Consider the following 24,793-nt stretch of genomic DNA (forward strand, 5'->3'; position numbering starts at 1 on the left):
TTATCTCCCGCAAATCCTGACGGTTAATTGATTGTGTGAATCCTCAAATTATTTCAGTCGTCGGCGATGCGTCGAAACCGTTCTGATTTTTGCCAAAAAAATCAAGTTGTTTGTTTGGTATGTTTGTTTGACTGCTCAGTTTTCGTCTGTTACTTCCTTCTTTTCTTTAGTCGGTATTTCCGACGGTTCGTGTGCTTGTTTGTTCGTTCCTTCATTTGTTCCGAGTTAGTTCGCACTGAGTCAGTAACTTCAATGATTAGGTATGCTTGCCAGTCACCAGTCCTTTCGTCCCTTTCTTCAGTAAAAGTCCATCCTCCATTCCGTATTTCGTGTTTTTTGTTGTTAATTTTTTCCCCGTTTGTTTGTGTGTTTGTTTGTTTGTTTGTTAGTTTGTGTGTTTGTTTGTGTGTTTGTTTGCTTGTTTGTGTTCACTGACTCGCTTAGAACTCTCAACTGAATCACTAACCGATTGGTTGAACGCTGGCTGTAGGCTAAATCGGCTAAGTAAGACGAGTTTGACTCTGTGACCTGCTCCCCCCTTCGAATAAGTTTAAAAAGATGTTCAGCCGTTATCGACGAAGCCGGATACAGTAATCACAGTCCAGCGGATTCTTCAAGTGACACGTACCTTGAGGTCAACTTTGTTAACTGTGACACTCTACTTAAGAATTGACTCTATAACTGACCCTCATGATCAGTAATGGGGTCGAATCAAACCACTTCTGGAGAAAAGCTAGGTGACCCCAACCATTTACATTACGGGGTCTAATTCGATAAAAGTGGTCGAACACCACCCCGTCAATTTTAGTATCTTCAATTGCTTGATCGACCATTCTTGGATCGTTGTATCGATAAAAGTGGTTGAATTTGACCCTATCAGGTTTGTTTGTTTGTATCTCCATGCAGTTGCTAGGTCCATCAATCTGGGGTCGCTGATTATGAAGACAGATGGTTGAAATCCACCCCATCAGTTTTAGTATCTCTCCAACCGCTAGGTAGAGCATTCTGGGGTAGCTGATTATGGGTAAAAGGGGTTGAATTTGACCCTATCACTTTTAGTACATATCTCCAATTGTTAGGTCGATCATTCTGGGGATAGCTGATTATGAGTAAAAGTGGTTGAATTTGGCCCTATCAGTTTTAGTACACATGTCTTTGCTTGGTCGATGATTCTGGGTTCGCTGTTTATATGTGACTAGAGGAATACCCGGCTTCGCCGGGGTGAATCGCGAGACAGAGACAGACAGCGTGGCGGTTCACCACAATCACCTTTGAAGGCGAAGTCCTGTCAAACGGGTTTGAGAATTTTAGAGCTTATTTCTTAGCCCTATATTATCTGTTGTGGCTTCTCAAATGCCAGAACATACAGACAGATGATGATAAAATCGTTTATTTAACGTCACTCTGTAAAAACATTGGCGACATTTGTCTTAGATTAAGAACACACACAGGCACGCACACAAACTTTCCCTTTATGTACAGTGGTTCACCACCCTCCCGCCCCCCGCACACTCTCGCTCATCTAATTAAAAATGGTGTTAAGAGATACTTGGATATAAAATGGTATTTTTAAAAGTTCTGATAAAAATATATAGTAGCTGTATGAGAAGCAATGGCGTCAGCCGCAGCAACGTCTCTTCATATCCAGGGACCAAGTGGGTGCGTGTGCATAAGTCCAGCATAAGTCCAGCGATAAGTTTGGGACCTTGCCACCCAAGGTCTTTATTAAAACTTAAAAGATAGCTTAATTTTTCCTTTGAGGTATTTGGCAGAATATTTCTATTTGAGTTTATAAACTGAGTCAGGGGTTGAAAGTGGCATGAGTTCAAATCACACTCCAAAGTCAAATGAGCATACAGACAGACAAAAACCGCTAGACCCCATCACAAACAGAACTCTACAATCCACAGGTTTTTTGCCCACACACACACACAAACACACACACACACACAGAGAAGCCGTATATATATATATGTATATCTATATCTATAAATATATAGATAGGTGACAGTGTATTTTTCGCGTGGCTATAAATTGATTCGACCTTTTCACTTTGACAGTAAGAACAACTTACGGGTGCAAGGGAAGCGTTCTGGACAGCGCAGTGACATTCTAACAATAGTAACTTAGAAACGGGAATATGGATTGAAGCCACACGAAGGCGCAAAACACTAGAGAAGATAAGGAAGAGTTACTGGGAATGGTGAATTCGCCGGGGTGAATCGCGAGACAGAGACAGACAGCGTGGCGGTTCACCACAATCACCTTTGAAGGCGAAGTCCTGTCAAACGGGATTGAGAATTTTAGAGCTTATTTCTCAGCCCTATATTATCTGCTGTGGCTTCTCAAATGCCAGAACATACAGACAGACAAAAACCGCAAGACCCCATCACAAACAGAATTCTACAATCCACAGGTTTTTGCCCACACACACACACACAAACACACACACACACAGAGAAGCCGTATATATATATATGTATATCTATATCTATAAATATATAGAGATAGGTGAGAGTGTATTTTTTGCGTGGCTATAAATTGATTCGACCTTTTCACTTTGACAGTAAGAACAACTTACGGGTGCAAGGGAAGCGTTGTGGACAGCGCAGTGACATTCTAAAAATAGTAACTTACAAACGGGAATATGGATTGAAGCCACACGAAGGAAGGGAGATAAACGCAAAACACTGGAGAAGATAAGGAAGAGTTACTTTTAATGGCTGTGAAATGAACACAAAAACCAAAATCGGTTCAGCGCTGCGCGCTGAGAGCACGTGTTGAAATATCTCATCGATGATATTGTGTCCGGGGTGTAGCTGAATACGGTGTCCAAATTTGAAAAAGATCCACAGAGAACTTTGGCGTTGTGATGTGGTGTAGCGGCTTTGGTGTGTCGGTATGGGGGCCCGGGTACCTGAGGCGGAACCAACATCGGTTCAGCGCTGCGCGCTGAGAGCACGTGTTGAAATATCTCATCGATGATATTGTGTCCGGGGTGTAGCTGAATACGGTGTCCAAATTTGAAAAAGATCCACAGAGAACTTTGGCGTTGTGATGTGGTGTAGCGGCTTTGGTGTGTCGGTATGGGGGCCCGGGTACCTGAGGTGGAACCAAAATCGGTTCAGCGCTGCGCGCTGAGAGCACGTGTTGAAAATTCTCATCGACCAGGTTGTGTCCGGGGTCTACCTGAATATGCCCACCAAATTTGAAGCAGATCCATCGAGAACTTTGGCAGTGCATCGCGAACACACACACACACACACACAGACAGACACAAGTCGTATATATATATAGAAAGTGGTCGAATTTGACCCTATCAGTTTTTGGTGATAGGATAGCTTGTGCAAACTTTTCTTTCTTTATCTCGCAACGTGTCTCACCTGTTGGTTTCTTTTCGATTTCATCACACGTGGAAACACTTTGCAACTATAATTTATAGTGGATTGATGTGTCTTACGTGTGGTGATTGGTTCTGGTTCACTGCTGATCTTCTGATTTTGCTGGTATGAATTGTCAAAATGTCATCAGTTTTCTCTTCTGTAGTTGTTTGTACCATACGTCTAACATATTTCTAAGCTTTAACAGCTTTAAGTTCTTCAATGTTATAAACAAGGAGTGTAATTCGTGTGATTGATTAACAACAAGTATTGTCGCTTACATGTCTATTTTTCTTATTCATGTTTAACCTTCCTTTGTCTATTATAAATGGATCTTCCGTTCTTCCTTTTTATATTTCTTTAATCTTGTTATCCTCTTTTGTTTATCTGTCTCTCTTTGTAAGTTTTCGTGCTTTCCTACCTTTCAATGTTGGTAGATTTTTCGTCTTATATATTTTTCTTCTTAATAAATATTTAAGCTTTTAGCTTTAGAAATGTCGTTTTCTTGTCTTTCTTCCTCCTTATTTTATGTGCTTGATTCGGTCTGGTTATTTTCCAAATGTAAATCCATAATGAGAACGTTCTTGACCGGCTTATCTTTAACAGTGAAATTACAATGGCATAAACCCACAACGATTCTACAGACTTGTGAGAAAGTTGAATAAGTATAATGATAACTAAGAGAATGCACGTACGTATAGTATAATGATAACTAAGAGAATGCACGTACGTATCTATATATATATATACAAGATGATTACCCGCTTCGCCGGGTACCGGCTTCGCCGGGAAGAAGTAGAGCCGAATACCAGGCTGCGCCTGGGACCCGACTTTGCTGGGTGTACGAAGGAAAGGAGATAAACGCGCAAAACACTGGAGACCTTCTAAAAATAGTAACGTGCAGTGACCTTCTAAAAATAGTAACGTAGTAACGGGAATATGGATTGACGCCACACGGAGGAAGGGAGATAATCGCGGCTGAAAACACTGGAGAAGATAAGGAAGAGTTACTGGTAGTGGATCCCGACAACAACAAAAAAACCAACAAAAAAACCCAAAAAAATCGGTTCAGCGCGCACAGCGCTGCGCGCTGAGAGCACGTGTTGAAATATCTCATCGATGAGGTTGTGTCCGGGGTGTAGCTGAATACGGTGTCCAAATTTGAAAAAGATCCACCGAGAACTTTGGCCGTGCATCGCGAACAGACAGACAGACAGACAGACAGACAGACAGACACTAGTCGTATATATATATATAGATATATAGTTAAGATATACGACTTGTGTCTGTCTGTCTGTGTGTGTGTGTGTGTGTGTGTGTGTGTGTGTGTGTGTGTGTGTGTGTGTGTGTGTGTGTGTGTTCGCGATGCACGGCCAAAGTTCTCGATGGATCTGCTTCAAATTTGGTGGGCATATTCAGGTAGACCCCGATGAGAATTTTCAACACGTGCTCCCAGCGCGCAGCGCTGAACCGATTTTGGTTTTTCTGTTCATCTTCCCAGATCCATTCCCAGTAACTCTTCCTTATCTTCTCAGTGTTTTGCGTTTATCTCCCTTCCTTCGTGTGGCGTCAATCCATATCCCCGTTACTATTTTTTGAAGGTCACTGTCCACAACGTTTTCGTCCCGACGAAGCCGGATATTCCCGTTACTATTTTTAGAAGGTCACTGTCCACAACGCTTTCATCCCGGCCGCGAAGCCGGGTATTCCTCTACTTCTTCCCGGCGAAGCGGGTAATCATCTAGTAAATATATATATATATATATATATATATATATATATATATATATATATATATATATACGACTTGTGTCTGTCTGTGCCGTGTGTGTGTGTGTGTGTGTGTGTGTGTGTGTGTGTGTGTGTGTGTGTGTGTGTGTGTGTGTGTGTGAGTGTGTGTGTGTGTGTTCGCGATGCACGGCCAAAGTTCTCGATGGATCTGCTTCAAATTTGGTGGGCATATTCAGGTAGACCCCGGACACAACCTGGTCGATGAGAATTTTCAACACGTGCTTTCAGCGCGCAGCGCTGAACCGATTTTGGTTTTACTGTTCATCTTCCCAGATCCATTCCCAGTAACTCTTCCTTATCTCTCCAGTGTTTTGCGTTTATCTCCCCTCCTTCGTGTGGCGACAATCCATATTCCCGTTACTATTTTTAGAAGGTCACTGTCCACAACGCTCAATCCATATTCCCGTTACTATTTTTAGAAGTTTTCCTTCGTGTGGCGTCAATCGCGTACGGTGCGCCACTCACGGTACGGTGCGCCGCCGGGTACCCGGCGAAGCTTCTTCCCGGCGAAGCCGGCTACCCGGCGGAGCGGGTATTCATCAAGTCACTGATACGTGCGTTGCCAATTCAAGGGTTCGCGAGTACCGCTGTGAATCAGCTGAGTCACGCAGACCAATATTTATTGAGGTGCGCAATGAACTTAGCAGGCGAATTGATAGCGAAACTCAACAGCCGCTGAACGGGTCCAATTCGAGAAAGTCTAGCCGTACTGGGCGACCCCGCAATGGAGGAGCTCGCAATGAACTTACCAGGCGAATTGATAGAGACACTGTTCAGCCGCTGGACGAGTCAAATTTGAAAATGTTTACCCGTTCTGGACGACCCCGCGATGGAGGACCTCGTAATGAGCGACGCTAAGCGTCTCACATAATTAGCTCGCTGGCAACGCACGATGTTTGGCGATTATAGTTAAGCGCTCCTTATGCTTAATCTGTTCATTCAAAGGCATTGCACGAATAGTCAGCTCCGATGTGCATATACTTTCGAACGAAAAGAGCGTAATAGTGCGCTAACAGTGCAGAAAACACAAATCAGAGTTAGTTTCCACTGGGATGTCTGATGTTAAAGGCACAGTGCAGCTCACAGCCTTCGTTTTGCGTTTTTGTTGCAGCTGAGTGCATTTACAGTTCAAAAATCCTCCTATGGTAGTAAAACAAACCCAAAACTACCCAACGACGACATCTGTGAAGCTCGACAGTTTCTTGTTCACGCGAGTGCATAAATTAACCTAGTTATTACGTGGTGTTTGGTCGGAGTTCGATTCAACTGAGTGATTCCGGCCTCGATTTTGTTTTACACAAACTCATGATGACGTCTGACATAGTTTGCTAGTGACGTGTCTTTTTGTGCATGATGTGGTGATCTACCTGATCTAAATTTAGATCCAAAAATAGGTCAAGACCAGCCGGGTCCGAGTACGAAATTAATTCGTAAAAAAATCGCAGTTCTTGACTCTTTGGGTGCAAGTCAATGAAACTTGGTAGTTCTTCTAACGGATAGCTGCCTGAGGTATGACTAAAAGCCCCAGGGGCTCCGTGCACACCTGGATTTGATACTTTAAATGTCACGTGGGTAAAACAGTATACGTTTATCTTCTTGTGCTCCCTTGTTATATCCTTTATTCCACGGCTTAATACAACAGTAACTGAATAAAAAATGCTGTTTGAACCCAAACCATAAAAACCCGACAGAGCTTTTTTAATTTTTAATTCGTCTGTTCCGAGTGAAGGTGGTTGAAACCGACCATATCAGTTTCACTGCCCTCTGTTTACTCAAGTCAAACAGGGCCAGCGCCTGCTACTGAGCCAGTATGAATAAAGCCAAGGATATACGTGCATGCACCTGTATCAGACACTGACTGATCGGCTGCATTGGAAAAAAACCCACTCAAACTTGAAGGAAATTATGCAAGGGCCAAGAAGAGTAGTATGTCACAGTGATGACAGTGAAAACGCTTTTCAAATTGATTGAATTTAAATATTCTATTTAAAAGCATATATAATGTTCGACCTTTTAGGACAGTGGCGTGTTTACAAAAAGACACACTTTTTATGGACAGAGGATTTTATTAGGTTTAAAAAAAATTATTAGTATAAAAAAAGTTCTTTGGAACTAAGCGGTATCTTGGGGGGGTGAAATACTTCATTGTTCACACAAATCATTAAGAAGGTGTCAAACCGCGTGTATCTGTACCTGATTCGGAAGCTCCGCAATGATTGACCGATGTGCACCAAGTTCAGAAGTTCAGAGCCCCGCAGACACTACACAACCATTCATGACCTATATATAACCTTAACACGTCTTCGAGAATGCAATTCGAATGTTTCACTATCTGCATGTTCAGCACTCTCTGCTCTGCCTTTTGTGAACTTTCTCTTATCGGGAAAATATTACTAAAAAGAATATGGGGTAACTTATAAAGAGCAAGAGTGTACGTCGGAGATGGGTGTCCTTGTGACAAGCCTTTTCAAAGTGGTACTTGTAAACAGCCTCAAAAAGGGCTTGGTGCCCAACAGATAAAAATATGACTTCACGATCGAACTAGATCACTACTTGTAGGCCCTACTTTGCTTCTGCTGATACAACGACGAAGAGAGAGAGAGAGAGAGAGAGAGAGAGAGAGAGAGAGAGAGAGAGAGAGAGAGAGAGAGAGAGAGAGAGAGAGAGAGAGAGAGAGAGAGAGAGAGAGAGAAAGAGAGAGAGAGAGAGAGAGGGAGAGAGAGAGAGAGAGAGAGAGAGAAGAGAGAGAGAGAGAGAGAGAAAGAGAGAGAGAGAGAGCACGCACGCACGCAAGTACACTAACACACAGATACACACACACACACACACACACACACACACACACACACACACACACACACACACACACTCACTCACAATACAAACCAAGAAAACAACAACAGACAAACGAACAAACAACAACAACAACAACAACAAAAACTCCAGACCTTTGCATGCTTTTACATTACACACACACATACATCTACACACACACACACACACACACACACACACACACATACACCTATACACACACACACATACACACACACACACACACACACACACGCGCGCGCGCGCACACATATACACAAAACAAACAAACAAACAATCAAACACACAACAAACAGTCAGACGGAAACAAAATGCAGACCTCTTCATGCTTCTGCAGTTACAAGAGTCGTAAGTAACCGGTTATCGAGCAATAGCGATGAGCTGACTGTTTAAGCTAAGTGCACTTCTACTGACTGAGCAATGTCTGTGCCTGTTTGGTGACATAATACAGCATTTCTCGTGGCTATAACACCAGTTTATGTTTGTATTTCCTATGTGTCTCGAATATTCTTGACTGCAATTCATTTGACAGAGTCTCTTTTGTTTCGTCCACAGAAAACTACAAACCCAACGACATATCCGCAAAGCAACAGCTGTATTTATTGTGCTTGAAATAAACAAATGATAAGACGCGGGGTTACTTCGCGAAAACACAGCTTCTCTGTAGCATTGGACACCAATAAACTGATTCGTGCAAAGATTCATATCACGAACACAGTCCTGACTTTAACCCCTTTACTGACAGAATGTCAACAAAAAGGACACAAGATACCAATGTTAATACACTAATTCATAAAAGCAACGATGCTTCAAACACTGTTACAGAGAACTCAAGCACTGAATCACATTTGCACAAAATGAACGGAAGTTCCAACAATGCCCCGTCACTAGATGAGCTGCGGTCAAACAGCAAAGATGACCAGGTGAATGTCATCGCCGGCGAAGAGGTTGATGAAGAGAACAAAATGATGGTGGATAACAATGAGGACACTGTGCATTCTGGATTACCTGTGGACAGAGGCTGGGCATGGGTGATAATGACAGGTAAGATATTGCACATGTATACGGTTCTGTTCTTGCAGTTGACGACACTGATGATGACGATGACGGTGACGATGACGGTGACGATGATGATGATGGCGATGGTGATGATGTTGATGATGATGATGATAATGATGATGATGATGATGATGATGATGATGATGATGATGATGATGATGATGATGATGATGATAATGATGATAAAGCAGCTGTTGCTGCTGCTGCTGAATATTAGGAGGAGGAGGTGAAGGAAGAGGTGAAGGAATAGGAGGAGTAAGCATTATGATCACTCTTTTACAAGCCATCTAGGTCATTAGCACCTGGCCCACATCTTAACTCATACAATACAATCTCACACATTCGAATCGAATCGAATCGAATCGAATCGAATTGAATTCATTTCAATCCAATCCAATCCAATCCAATCCAATCCAATCCAATCCAATCTAATCTAATCTAATATAATCTAATCTAATCTAATCTAATCCGAATGTTCGTTACTTGCCGATCCCACAGCCCAGTTCGTGCTGACGTTTCTGATGGTGGGCTATGGACGTGCACTGTCCATGTTCTTCTTGGAGTTCATCGACCTCTTCCAGGTCTCTGTCACCATGGCAACCGTTACCCTTGGAATCATGACCGCATTCTTCGGGGTCGGCAGTGAGTTTCCGTGTGTTATCATTCACGCCCTGTTGTATAACTGAACCCAATTTGTGTGTTTATCAATGCGTACACGTTTAACGATATATCCCCCCTCTAGTGATGATCCATCATGTCTTTACCATCCGTGGCAAACGACTGCGACTGCGAAAAGCTCTCTGGAATCATCAACAGGCAAAGGTTACTGCTTTGTGCCCAGACATATGGACTTATCGATTAATTACCTACGACACACTTATAATAACTGATTTGTGCAAGGTCAGACTGTCACGGTTGTTTCAAGTATAACTGAATAATTTGTAACTTGATGAACTTAGAATTTCTGCAGAAGTGTGCAAGAGCTTAGGCCTTTGGGTGTTATTAATACTTTTCTCTTCTACCGAGATTTGTATGACCGTGAAAACAGCTGGTCTGACAACGTGAATGAAGGGACATACAAGGTTGTCGTCACCAAGACTGAGACTGGTCTCAAAAACCGGGAAATCTTTAGATGATACAGTTGTTTTTTATTTCAAACCCTCGAAGTATTCTCCCTTAGCGGCTACACACAGTTTAAGTCGTTGGACCCAGTCAAGAAATGACCGTTTGAAGTCGTTTTTTGGCACCTGGTTCAGACACTGGAAAACAGCCGATCCGAGGGCTGATCGACTGTCAAATCGACGCCCAGCCAATTGTCTTTTCAGATGAGGAAACAAAAAAAAGTCACAGGGTGCAAGATCAGGAGAGTAGGGAGGATGTGGCAAAGTTTCAAAGTTTTCTTCCTCCAGGTACTCTTTCACCACCTTGGATTTGTGAGCAGGTGCGTTATCATGAAGTAATTTGATCCCTTTCAATCCTGTAGTTGGTCTGGCTCTCTTGTAGTAACGAACGATGCCAGCAAGAACTTTTTCCTTGTAGTACACCCCAGTGATGCTTCTGCCTTTTTCGCGTGGTTTTTGAAAAATGACGCCCTTTGTGTTATAAAATATTGTGTATAAAACCTTCTTGCCGGAGCGACTTTTTCGCACGATCCGAGAGGCATTGGCACCTTTTTTTATCCATGCTTTGTTTTGAGCTTTTCTTTTTGGCTCAAAGAAGTACACCCAAGTTTCGTCTCCAGTCACGATCTCATCCAAGCGTTTTTGATCACATCCGTCGTATATCTTGAGTAGCCGTTGGGCAAACGTAACCCTACACCTCTTGTTCTCTTCAGTGAGGAAATGTGGTACCCATCGCGCGCACACCTTTGTGTATCCAAGTTTGTGTTTTAAAACTCTCAAGACAGACGACGACGAAATGTCCAGTGTTTCGGCGATAAAATGACTGCTCACTCGGGGATCTTCATCAACTAACCGTTGCACATGGGACACCATTTTATTGTCGGTTACAGGTGGTTTCTTCACTTTTCCCCTTGCATCTTCCACAGACGTTTTCCCTGTTGAGAAATGCTTTGCCCACCGAAAAACTGTCGCGCGAGATGGTGCTGTGCCTCGGCTTACAGTTCTCAGCTCTTCAAGTATGTCACCGGCCGTTTTACCAAGTGCCGTTCTTATTTTGATGTAGGATCGAAAATCCTTCTCTGAAAATGTGCTTTTTGCCGCCATTTTTTAGGCCAGTGTCTCTCGCTTACATGACTAAATACACTGTATCTTTACGAAAACACAACGGATCACAAAGAAATTATGCACAATAATACGTTGTGTACCAATCTTGATAATGACGTCATTTGTTATAAATGTCGTCATTTGATTCTGTGCAAAAAAGACCAGTCTCAGTCTTGCTGACGACAACCTTGTAATTATGACATCTGACAGAAGCTTTTCTGACCTTCTGCCGACGGCCGCCAACAGAACCGCCTAGAGAAGGGTTTCTGCCTCTTCTGCTCTCACATTTCCCCGACCACGGTCCCAGGCAGGGGACTGATGATGATGATGATGATGATGATGATGATGATGATGATGATGATGATGACTACGACGACGATGCTCATGATGACGACGACGACGACGATGATGACGATGACGACGACGACGACGATGATGATGATGATGATGATGACGACGATGAAGATGATGACGACGACGACGACGGCGATGCTCATGACGACGACGACGATGATAAAGAGGATGATGATGGTGACGACGACGACGATGATGACGACGACGACGACGGCGATGCTAATGATGACGACGATGATGATACATATGACGACGACGACGATGACGACGACGACGACGATGATGGTGATGACGATGATGATGATGATGATGATGATGATGATGATGATGATGATGATGATGATGATGATGATGATGATGATGATGATGATGATGATGATAACTTTCCGTTATTGTGTCTCACGTGCAGATGTCGTGGTGTCCAACGCGCTGTTGCCTCGCATGGAGGCGCGAACAATAGTGCTGATAGGGACTATCACTTCCACAGTCTTCGTGGCTCTCTCCTCGCTGGCTACAAGCATTGTCTTCATCATCATTACCCATTGCTTCATCAGTAAGATCGTTTGTCGCTCTGCTGTTAACACAGTGACGACTACGAAGACGACGCTGATGATGATGTATTGGTCGGTGGTGGGGTGGTGGTGGTGGTAGTGATGATGATGATGATGATGATGATGATGATGATGATGATGATGATGATGATGATGATGATGATGATGATGATGATGATGATGATGATGCTGCTGCTGATGCTGCTGATGCTTGATGATGATGATGATGGTGCCCGTGTTCAATAGTAATCATTATAGCTCGGCACAGAGAAAACGCGCATGCGCGAACAAATAACACGAGACAAAAAATGGATACATCTGCTGCATATCATTAATGATCAGTTTCGTGTGTTTTCTTTTGCAGGTTTCTCTCACGCGCTGATGTACATTCCAAGCGTAACGCTTCTGGGCCACTACTTCAACACTCGCCGATCTTTTGCCATGTCTGTGGCCAACTGTGGAGTGAGTGTCTCCGCCCTGGTCTTCCCTCCCCTCACCCAGCACCTCATCACCTCATTCGGCGCACGAGGTGCCCTCCTCTTGGTCGCTGGTCTTCAGATGCAAGCGGTGATCGCTGCCACTTTGCTGAGACCGGTCTCCTTCTACGAAAGAAAGAAGGGGGTAGAAACTAGAAAGGAAAGCCCAACAGAGTTGGAAAACCACGAGGCCGTGAAGTCCGCACACGAGGGGACAGAATCTGGATCCAATCTGGACGTTCAAAAAGCGACAACTCGCCTATTGGGCGATTCTGACCGACCAGAAGTCGGCGACAGCGTGGCTTGGAAGAAGTCAACAGACTTTGAAATCGAAAAACTCCTTCTGTCCACGTCTGTCCCAGAAAAATCCATCTTCTCCAGCTCTGACCCTGAGCGGTTTTCTTCCGTGGAGGTCTTGAACGTTCAGAATACTCACCTGAACGGCGTGGCTGCCAACAGAAACTATGCACGCCAACACAGCTGTCCACACAACAGTCACACAGGTTCAGGAGTTCACCACAGAGTGACTGCAGAACCGCTGAACAAAACAAGTGTGTATTCCACCTCCCTGGTTGACGTTTGCGGCTCTGCTGTGGATATTTCTGTGACTGTTTTGCCATTGTCGGATCCGGATACGGATACGGACTCGGATGACGGGAAAGGGATCGACAACAGAGGTTGTTGCCGAAAAGGCTTGTCTGTGGTGTTGTCCATTTTTGATGTGGCCTTGTTCAGAAATTGGATGTTCCGCTTGATAGTGACTTACGTGCCCCTTGGTTTGATGGCTGGCTTCATCGGGTTTTACTTCCCTTCTCTTGGGGTGAGTTGATGTTGTTGTTGTTGTTGTTGTTGTTGTTGTTGTTGTTGTTGTTGTTGTTGTTGTTAATGCGTACACAATCCTAGGTTGAGAAAAGCAAAGGAAACAAAAGAGACGAACTGTACTTATAATAGCATCAGTGGTATGTGCATTTTAAACCAGCATTACCAAAAACAGAAGAAGAAGAAGAATACATTGAATAAGTATAGCCTTTCTTGGACGACTGTTACCCTGGCCTCGGGCCTTGGACAAGTCTCAGGGCTTGGAATTGGAAAACATAAACATAAACATAATCACACCCATGCACAAACAAGGGTAGCGCCGTCGGAATGTATGGCAGAGAGAAAGCAGCCAGAATTTTTATGATGCTAACGTTACCGGACTATATTACCTTACCTTACCTTACCTTACCTTACCTTACTGTAACTTCGCATGACTATACTACCTTACCTTACCAGAAAAAAAATACAGTCCACATTTTTATTTGGTAACCTCACAAAAATATGTATTATGTTACCTTACCTCACCTTACTACGGAGAAAGCAGTCTAATTAATGCCCATGATCACTGGACTATATTACCTTACCTTACCTCACTTTACCTGAACTTACCTTACCTTTCATTATCTTACCTTACCTTGCCTGACCTTACTTTTTCCACGGCATGTTTTGCAGGTAGGACAAGGGTTACCACGCCCCCAGGCCGCTCTGTTGCTGACGGTGGTGGGAGGGGTGGACCTGTGTAGCCGCCTGGTCCTGGGCTACCTGGCTGACCTCAACAAGGTCAAGCGAACTCACATCGTCATTCTCTGCATGACGGTCCTGGGCATTGCTGCTCAGTTCTGCAGGTAAGGCGAAAAAAAGATACAGCGGATTACCCTTCTTCAGAGCATCAGAAATCGGTTGGCTTGTTGGTTGTTTGTTGGTTTTAGATTTCCCTTCAACCTATTTGGGACAATTCTTCTTCTTCTTCTTCTTCTTCTTCTTCTTCTTCTTCTTCTTCTTCTTCTTCTTCTTCTTCTTCTTCTTCTTCTTCTGCGTTCGTGGGCTGAAACTCCCCCGTTCGCTCCTGGTTTTTTTTTTCACGAGTGGATTTTTACGTGCATGACCGTTTTTACCCTGCCATTTAGGCAGCCATACGCCACTTTCGGAGGAAGCATGCTGGCAGGGGCGGATCTGGGGGGGTGCAATGGGTGCAATTGCACCCCCCCCCCCCCAGCGGGACAAAAAAAAAAAAAAAAAAAAAAAGAAGAAAAGTGTATCACCTGAAAATAGCACTTTACACGCTCAGATTGCACCAGATTGCACAATTTTGCTTCCTTTTTAAAACAAAATTCCGGGGGGGCATGCCCCCGGACCCCCCTAGCATGCTCGGCGCTTCGCGCCATCGGTTCGGCGCTTCGCGGCTTCGCTGATAAGATACAAAAACAACAAAAAAAAGAACTTTGCACCCCCCCTTTCAAAACCCAGATCCGCCCCTGTGCTGGGTATTTTCGTGTTTCTATAACCCACCAAATTCTGACATGGATCACAGGATCTTTTTCGTGCGCACTTGGTCTTGTGCTTGCGTGTACACACGAAGGGGGATAAGGCACTTGCAGGTCTGCACATAAGTTGACCTGGGAGATCGGAAAAAATCTCCACCCTTAACCCTGAACAGGATTGTGGCCGAGTGCATGTTTACACGAGAATAATGGTACGATAAAGCTGATGAGTATACCGTGGAACTAATTAATTGGCTTTTGAAAGAAAAAAGGGACACAATGCAGCTACCCTGGATACTGTCCCCTGGTGTGTGTGCGTGTGTGCGTGTGTGTGTGTGTGTGTGTGTGTGTGTGTGTATGAGTGTGTGTGTGTATGTTTGTGTGTGTGTGTGTTTGTGTGTGTGTGTGTGCGTTTGTGTGTGTGTGTTTGTGTGTGTGTGTGTGTATGTGAGTTTTTTTTGTGTGTGTTTGTGTGTGTGCGTGTGTGTGTGTTTGTGTGTGTGTGTGTATGTGTGTGTGCAGGGCCGGACCCAGGGGGGGGGGTTCCAGGGGTTCCGGAACCCCACCCCTGGAAAAAGCATGTACCTTGCTTTGAGTGTTTTTTTACTAGTTTTAGCACCAAAACAATGCTGCTCTTAACCCTCAAAACAAGGCCCAGAATGCACCAGATTGCACAGATTTTGACCGTTTTTCAAAAATTTTCCGGACCCTTGTGGCTTCGCCACTTCGCTGATTTGCCCCCCCCCCCCCAAAAGGAGGACCCCCCCCCCCCCCCTTACAACTCATTTGGTCCGGCCCTGGTTTGTGTGTGTGTATGTGTGTGTGTGTGTGTATGTTTGTGTGTGTGTGTGTGTGTGTGTGTGTGTCCCAACTGTCCTCTCCAAGTCTCCACGTAAAAGACCCGAGCAGTTTAACCAGTTATCAGTCTAACTTGAGTCAGCGTGCTGTAACATTCATACAATAATCTGTCACCGTTTCTTGCTATCGACAGATGTAACCAGCTTTGCAGTCAGACTATATGACAACTGCTCGGATTTTTTATATTTAGTCAAGTTTTGACTAAATATTTTAACATCGAGGGGGAATCGAAACGAGGGTCGTGGTGTATGTGCGTATGTGTGTGCGTGCGTGTGTGTGTGTGTGTGTAGAGCGATTCAGACTAAACTACTGGACCGATCTTTATGAAATTTGACATGAGAGTTCCTGGGTATGAAATCCCCGAACGTTTTTTTCATTTTTTTGATAAATGTCTTTGATGACGTCATATCCGGCTTTTCGTGAAAGTTGAGGCGGCACTGTCACGCCCTCATTTTTCAACCAAATTGGTTGAAATTTTGGTCAAGTACTCTTCAACGAAGCCCGGGGTTCGGTATTGCATTTCAGCTTGGTGGCTTAAAAATTAATTAATGACTTTGGTCATTAAAAATCGGAAAATTGTAAAAAAAAATAAAAATTTATAAAACGATCCAAATTTACGTTTATCTTATTCTCCATCATTTGCTGATTCCAAAAACATATAAATATGTTATATTCGGATTAAAAACAAGCTCTGAAAATTAAATATATAAAAATTATTATCAAATTTTTTTTTTCGAAATCAATTTAAAAACACTTTCATCTTATTCCTTGTCGGTTCCTGATTCCAAAAATATATAGATATGATATGTTTGGATTAAAAACACGCTCAGAAAGTTAAAACAAAGAGAGGTACAGAAAAGCGTGCTATCCTTCTCAGCGCAACGAATACCCCGCTCTTCTTGTCAATTCCACGTGTTCTGTGAGTTCGACAGCTACTTGACTAAATATTGTATTTTCGCCTTACGCGACTTGTTTTTTAATGTGCCAGGAGATTGATTCGGTATACCTCTCGCTTACTCCATTACACGTGTCGTATGCATTTAGAGCACTTACTTCCCTTTGGTTAATTAATACATTAGTTTTAACAGTACTCCTCAGCTTTAACACAGTGTTCTCTTTTCTTCAGGTTCTACACAAACTTCGGTCTTCTTGCGATGTTCGCAGTGATCTACGGGCTCTTCGGAGGAGCCTGTCAGAACCTGTTCGCTGTCGTGATCATCGATCTCCTGGGTCTGGCCAATCTGGGAAAGGTCATGGGGCTCGTCCTGCTCCTAAACTCTGTCTCGGCCTCCCTCATGCATCCCGTCATAGGTGGGTGATGGTGTGTGTGTGTGTGTCTGTTTGTGTGCGTGTGTATGTGTGTATGTGTGTGTGTATGTGTGTGTGTGTGTGTGATTGAGAGAGAGAGAGAGAGAGAGAGAGAGAGAGAGAGAGAGAGAGAGAAAGAAAGAGAGCAAGAGAGACAGAGACAGAGACAGAGAGACAGAGAGGGACAGGGAGAGACACAGAGAGAGACAGTGACAGAGACACAGAGCTACGTGGCTCACACAGAGGGGGGAAACTGTGTAAATCGGTCTGGTGTAAATGATCAAAGCAAAAATTGTTTCTTTCCTAGAACTTCTTTTTTTGTTTCATTGTCACAGGAGCAATGGTGGATCTCTCTGGCACCTTCGTCGTCCCATTCAACTTTGTGGGCGGCTGCTTGTTTCTGTCTGCGGGCATACTTCTGCTTGAGCCTTTTGCGAACCGCTTGGAAAAAAAAAGACTGCAGAGACTTGATAAAGATGACACAAGTGACAAGAGTGGTCCGCTGGCAATTTAATGTCTGACGACAGTGTGTGTGTGTGTGTGTGTGTGTGTGTGTGTGTGTGTGTGTGTGTGTGTGTGTGTGTGTGTGTTTGTGTGTGTATGTGTTGACTTAAGTCATAATACTATTGGATATTTGGATTCTGAAACTGAGATGTTTATGAAAAGTGCTTACGTTTTGAAAGCAATCAACATCCAACTTAAAATCATTTATCATTTGTGATCTGATTTGTATATAATATTTGCTGACAGTTTGTCGAACGCTGAAGAAGAAGAAGAAGAAGCTGACAGTTTGATTTTCAAGGAAGGATAATTAAAGTTAAAAAAAAACAATTCTTGAGACTTGGGGCACAAGATGACACTTCTACGGTGTGTGTGTGTGTGTGTGTGTGTGTGTGTGTGTGTGTGTGTGTGTGTGTGTGTGTAGATGTCGCGCACATTCGACTCTGACAGATTGTAAAAAAAGACGAGAAAACAACCATATCAAACTTTTAAGAATTAGAATACGGAAACTACGAACTACAATAGATTATCGTACAATCAGAGGAACCTGAGCACAGGCGTGCGGTGAGCAAACTCTACATGGTCATCAGCGCTCATGACCTTCTCATTTAATCTATACAGAATGAATGTTAGTCTGTCTGTTTGTTTGTTTGTGTGTGTGTCTGTGGTCGCGATACCTCAGAGATAGCAAGAAGCAAGAACACGATATTGATATCATGTACACTGCTAAGTAGCCACAGATGTGCACCTGGGTCTTAGTTTCTTAGTTTTTCGTTTCTTTTCTAAGATGGTGAACCAATATTGAATACAATATACAGTGCAAGGGCAGTACAAAGCCTACTATTCTTCTGTGGCAAGAACATAATGCCAGTGGATGTGACTTTAGATAATCTATATTGCTCTTTTCAGAAGAATAAATTAATCAAATAAGCAAGACAGTATACAGGAAGGTCCTAGAAGCCAAGGGAGAAAAGGGGAAAGTACCCAAATACCGAACACTTAAGGAAATCTGCCATATTCTCAACAACAGAAGACAGACCGTTTTTGAATGTGAATTTTAATAAAGTAAATAATCAACAACATTCATACCACTTCTTGTAGAAAGAAATCAACATGAAAGAAGTTATCTTAATCTTTAAAAATCATAAATAAGTTCGGAATTACAACACCCTAAATCCAAACAAAGAGGTTCAAAATCCAAACAGCAAAAAACAATGTTACTTTAACTGACAAACATCGCAAAAGTACTCTCTTTGGCTTTCTGTTGTCCCAGCGCAATCCACATGTACCCATTCTGAGCACATCAAACACTGAATCATGTCCTCACAGTTGCATTATCGGCACAAAAAACAGAACCAGCTAGCTTCCTGCTGATGACTGACATTTCTAGCCATCTTGTTGTAAGCTTTCTGTTTCTCTCTGTTCTCTGTGTTTGGCTTTGATTTGCTTGTTTTCTTTGTTGGTTTCTGTTTTGCCTGCGACACTTCACGTTTACGTGTGTATAGGGACTTGACGTGATAATTTTCAGCTTCTGTATAGTTCGGTATTTGAACCATAGCGGTGTTCGGTAATTGAAATGTACTTAACTGTCTTAAAACCACATGGTGCTCAGGCAAGATTAAGACGAATGGTTTCAAACAGACATATTTGGCTAGCAGATAGATCACACTGTTCATTTCAACCATAACTTTTCCCTAAAAGCAACTCAAATTCATACTATGATTATAGTCTTCTGTAGGTCGAAAATAGCTTTGAGAGTCATAAAATCCTAAAATCACTCATCGTTTTCTTGTGCAGCCTTTCGAAGCTGAAAGGGATGTATAGCTCTGACCATGCAACCATACCTTATCTTTGCCAAAGGGTGTGAAGTGATGAAGGTAAACTGTTCTGGAACCTCCAGGGAGATAACGTTTGCTTGCATGGCCATGTGCATTTTTGTTTGACCGTTTAACTGCAGTTCAGTGACCAATCAACTTCTTCAGCTTTCCAGTCTGTCCAGTTCTCACCAGTTTGTGTTATGTGAACACACTTGTCTGCCGCATTTCAGTACCCCGACCCCCCCCCCCCCCCCCCACCCGCTTCTTCCGAACACATCTGTCACTACCAACAGAGACACAGTAAACTGGCATTATTTGCACATAGCCCCCCTTAGACGTTGGAAGTTTCTTGACGCACCTGAAGCAGATCAAGCACTGAACTGGCGACACTCACTTTGTCACTGCTGTCAGACAACAAGCTCTGTCGTTTCTGGTCATTGTCAACATCCACGTCTTCTGTGTCAGTTGTTGTTGTAGCCTGACCAGTCAACGGTTCTCGTTGTCCGCTGAGATCAATATCTACTGCTGGCGTGTGACGTTGTGTCTTGCAAAGAGCCCGCTTGGCTCTCTTTCTGCAAAAAATCACTAGTCCGACGATGGCGACTATGATGACTACGACAGCGACAGAGGCGAAGATTCCAAGAGTAAAGTGCTTCAGCGGTGCATCTCCAGCAGTGTTTACGGCGTTGTATTTCGTAGGTACTGATGTTGGTAATGGATCTTTTTTACCAACAGCGAAGTGAGGGCAACTGTGTTGTGGGAGGATCTGCGAAGAAGACGTGAGAGAACTATCTGAAAAAGACTGAACAGTACAGTGGCACTTCCAAGATTCCTCGCACTTGTTTCTGGGAATTTCGAAAATTATTTTCCAGGATGTCTCCATCCTTTCAACCGAAACAAAAATCGTTGAAACTCTACTTTCGGTAATATGATTCGCGCTGTTGTTCGACCATGACGCTAATTCAGTTCCATCCTCTTTCACGAGAGCAGAATATGATACCGGCTTTATGCTGTTCGGCGGGTTTCCTGGCGCTTCATACTCACAGACAGCATGTACGCTTCTACGAACGGACACACTGAATCCTTTGGGATGTCTCGGTGGCGCTGCTTCGTCAGAAGTGTCCACAACCACGGTCCGTTCCCAGGTGACAATCCAAGTGTCAGCGGGGTGAGCTGTATGATGGATCTGGCAAGCGTACACCCCATCCTCATTCGGATCGATCTTGAAAATAGTTAGCTTTAGCCAGGAGTCTCGCTTCCGCCAGATAGAAAAATTACCGTCCAATTGGTGATATGGGTGAATATCTCCGAGATGGTTGGCGGGCTTTACTCCGCTGTGATCAACGAAGGCGAACACAACATTTCTGTCACCACTGCGTTTCTTGACGATCTGCAGGCTCAAAAGATGTGCCATTTTCCCTTCAAACCCAGACATGTCGCAAGTGAAAGTGACGTCATGAGTGGCAGTGAGTGACAGCTTGGGTTCCGCTGACGTCATTCCCAGTAATGTGAAGGGGACACAGAAGATGATGGCAGTAAGAATCATCACTGACTCAAGGCCTCACGGCGAGCAAGCGACTTCACTGGTGTGCACACTGACTGATAATAACCTGCAACACCAAATGATGAGCGTTAACAATAAGTAGACTATCTCAAATCTCAAAACACGGTATTTGTGAGGCAAACGCGAGAACAATCGTGGGGTGCTATTAATCTCGCTACTACGGCTTCATCCCTCGAAAGATCAAAGCCGGATGATTTTAGAGCGCGATTTGGCCATACCCGGTAAGTCCAAAAATCACGTTTTTAAAACAAACAAACCAAGAGATGGACAGACATACAAAGTAAAAACAAAAGTATTTTCGATTAAAGAATAAAACAAGTCGCGTAAGGCGAAAATACAACATTTAGTCAAGCTCAGTCGAACTCACAGAATGAAACTGAACGCATTGCATTTTTTCCGCAAGACCGTACACTCGTAGCATCGTCTGTCCACCGCTCGTGGCAAAGGCGGTGAAATTAACAATCCAGAAAAGCGCGGTAGCGGTTGCGCTGAGGAGGATAGCACGCTTTTCTATATCTCGATTCTTTTTAACTCTCTGAACGTGTTTTTAATTCAAACATATCAAATCTAGATGTTTTTGGAATCAAGAACGGACAATGAATAAGATGAAATTGTTTTTAAATCGATTTCAAAAATTTAATTTTAATCATAATTTTTATTTTTCAGAGCTTGTTTTTAATCCGAATATAACATATTTATATGGTTTTGGAATCAGAAAATAATGAAGAATACGATAAACTTAATTTTGGATCGTTTTATAAAAAAGTAATTTTAATTACAATTTTCAGATTTTTAATGACCAAAGTCATTAATTAATTTTTAAGCCTTCAAGCTGAAATGCAATATAAATGTCCGGCCTTCGTCGAAAAATGCGTGGCCAAAATTTCAATCAATTTGATTGAAAAATGAGGGTGTGACAGTGCCGCCTCAACTTTTACAAAATGCCGGATATGACGTCATCAAAGACATTTATCGAAAAAATGGAAAAAAAACCATCTGGGGATATCATACGTAGGAACTCTCATGAAAAATGTCATAAAGATCGGTCCAGTAGTTTACTCTGAATCGCTCTACACACACACACACACACACACACACACACACACACACACACACACACACACACACACACACACACACACACACACATACACCACGACCCTCGTCTCGATTCCCCCTCTATATTAAAACATTTAGTCAAAACTTGACTAAATGTAATAAGAGAAAAATGAACGAACTGTGTTTTGCCAAAAATCGCCTCCTGACGAGTCAGTTGTAATATACATATAACATAGTAGACGGTGACGTCTTCAACATCTTGTCTTTAGATAAATGTAGGCATATTATATTTAGAGATAAGTGTGTGTATTATACTTCCAAGCTACACACCGAAATCGATTCATAAACACTAGAGATATACGCAATAATGACTTTAACAGACACACAGACACACAGACGGACAAACAGGCTGAGTGAATCCTATAGAAAACCAGTATATACGGGTATGTACACAATCACAGTAGCTCGACCTCTTTACGGGATTGGTAAATGACTTTAAGTTCCTGTGGAGATCTTCAGGGGAAGAAGCATGTTATGGCCCATAATTATTCTGGAAGTTGGGCAGTCCGGACGCAATGGCTAATATGTAAACTATAGCTAACTTCTTCTTTTCAATACTTTTAGTTGTTATACATTGAACGCAATGCGACTCTTTTTCTTTTGTGAGCTAATATGTAAACTATAGCTACCTTCTTCTTTTCAATACTTATAGTTGTTTTTAAGGTGTTAGGATGCATTATGAAACATTACATTGCAGAAACGTTCATTGTCACGTAGGTTTAATCGTACCCACCCCCTTCTAAACTGCACATCTTTAAGAAATGAGAAACTTCTAGACGCCGATTCTCATTCTCGTATGCGATGTTATTCTAAAGACACGAAAATGGATTGTACATAGGTCAACCAAGCATCTTTTTCTTGTGGCTGCTTTTTTTTCTTCTTTTCTGTTTTATTTTGAATTTTTATATTTTTAGTGTAGATGCATTTGTTTTCCTTTTTATGGCAAGTTCTTGCAGTTTTCATTTGCCTGGATGGTAATTGCTTAATTCATTATCACAAACTTGCGAGGTTAACATTTCATTTTATTTGTTGTATTAAAAAGTACACTGCAAACGGTTACCAAAAAAACCCACACCACTCGCGTAACTTCGAGGACATGATATCGAATGAAACATAAAAAAAAAATGAGCGAAATTTTTTTAATAAGCCATAAAAAGGTAACAGTTATTGTTGCTGTTGTTGTTGTTTAATATTTGTTTCATTGCATTGCTAAAACAACAACAACAACAACATGATACATTTATTTAACAACAACATGATACATTTATTTGGCAAATAAATAATATCCATGTATACTTGCAGCATACCTATAATAACTCAATACTGCGCCAAGGGAAGCAATAGCAGTAAATCACCATTTGACTTACAACAAGTTGGTTGCCTCCCTTGGAGCTGTTTAAAAACAAAAACAAACTACTACTCTGGTTTTGGCTGGTAGTCATTTTGGGGCTTCCATGCCATTATGTTGTGTTCGTTCGACCCAGCTGCCAACACTAGCGTCGGCAACACTAAACAATCGATCGCCAGACTCAATGCAGTCCGTTTTGCCGCTTCGCCGCTTCGGCGTAGGGTTCGCAGGGGCAGCGTTCGCATGTACTGTAGTCACAATTCTGTTATGTCATTCATGTTCAGTGGTACATTGGATACAGCCCGTACGTGTTTCCTGGCACAAATTAAGCTCCTAACACAGCATGAATATATTGTCAGCTTTCTGGTTTGTTATAATGTTAGTATATCGGGCATACAGTTAATGTTTCGTGACACAAATGAAGCGTTCAACACAACATGAATACCGTCAGCGTAACTCGAGTGTCCTTCTTCGTCTTTCCGGCATTTTGATTAATATGATACAGTCAGTGTTTCCTGTCACACTGACATCAATTGGCTGTTTACACGACATGACTACAATCAGCATACGTCCGTTTTCTTGTTTGTCATTCATTGGCTCAGAACGTGACATTGATTTGACTTACCAAATACGAAGAGTATTTTCTTGCATCCGAGCAGGAAACGCAATGTCGAGAAAATCTTGTCAACGGGAAATCCCCGAACTGACTCATACCGTCGTCGACTGCAAAAATAAGCACGAGCTGGCTTGAACGAAGAAGACTTCGTGATTTGTATTGTCGCTGATACTGCGATGTTGACGACACCTGTCGCCTGGAACGATGCTGTTTAGTCAAGTATGCGGTGATGATGGTAATGGTGGTTGTGGCGGTTGTGTTAGTGATGGAGGCAGTAGTACATGTTGTAATAGGGGTAGAAGAAGTAGTACTAGTAACAGTTATAGCAACAGCGGCTGCAGCATCAGTAGAAGTGTTGTCGTTGTTGAAGTCAGGTGATCAGTATCAATCCATTTAAAGGGAATCAAATAAGAGCAAGCTGTTATTCAAACACGACGAACCTTTACTATTAATTTTGTTGTCTAATTGTAATTAGAAGCCACACTGATTAAATTTCTTCTTCGTTCACGGGCTGAAACTCCCTGAGTGTGTACGTGTATACCCGTTCAGTTTACCCTGTCATCTAGGCTGCCACTCGCCGCTTTCGGGGGATGCTTGCTTGGTCTTTTTGTGTTTCTGTAACCCACCCACCTTTGACATGGATTACAGGATATTTTCCGTGCGCACTTCAGTGATCTTGAACTGTTCGTGA

At 42.8% G+C, this 24,793-nt stretch overlaps 2 protein-coding genes across 6 annotated transcripts in view; one reads left to right on the forward strand and one right to left on the reverse strand.

The window, feature by feature from the left end:
* Nucleotides 1-3,373: 3,373 nt before the first annotated feature.
* On the forward strand, nt 3,374-17,938 carry LOC138971278 (monocarboxylate transporter 12-like). 2 transcript variants are annotated; one of them, XM_070343988.1, is made up of 8 exons: nt 3,374-3,506; nt 8,562-9,050; nt 9,564-9,707; nt 12,054-12,197; nt 12,560-13,491; nt 14,163-14,335; nt 16,956-17,140; nt 17,473-17,938. In XM_070343988.1, the coding sequence occupies exons 2-8, from the start codon at nt 8,753-8,755 to the stop codon at nt 17,649-17,651; spliced, it is 2,055 nt and encodes a 684-aa protein (XP_070200089.1). In that variant the 5' UTR covers nt 3,374-3,506; nt 8,562-8,752; the 3' UTR covers nt 17,652-17,938. The 2 variants fall into 2 exon arrangements, with proteins under 2 accessions (XP_070200089.1, XP_070200090.1); XM_070343989.1 differs by having other exon boundaries at nt 3,385-3,506; nt 8,832-9,050.
* Nucleotides 17,939-18,676: 738 nt separating this feature from the next.
* The window catches only part of LOC138971280 (uncharacterized), a 9,941-nt gene continuing 3,824 nt past the window's right edge, over nt 18,677-24,793 (reverse strand). For 2 of the 4 annotated variants that reach the window (XM_070343993.1, XM_070343991.1), the window contains one exon: nt 18,677-21,065. In XM_070343993.1, the coding sequence (XP_070200094.1) occupies nt 19,787-21,001 (1,215 nt within the window). In that variant the 5' untranslated portion in view covers nt 21,002-21,065 and the 3' untranslated portion in view covers nt 18,677-19,786. Of the gene's footprint in view, nt 21,066-23,931; nt 24,069-24,111; nt 24,267-24,793 lie in introns of those variants that run through there. The other 2 variants (XM_070343990.1, XM_070343992.1) reach the window with 2 other exon arrangements.

The sequence above is a fragment of the Littorina saxatilis genome, linkage group LG7 (assembly GCF_037325665.1).
Source record: "Littorina saxatilis isolate snail1 linkage group LG7, US_GU_Lsax_2.0, whole genome shotgun sequence".
In the NCBI taxonomy this organism is placed as follows: Eukaryota; Metazoa; Mollusca; class Gastropoda; order Littorinimorpha; family Littorinidae; genus Littorina; species Littorina saxatilis.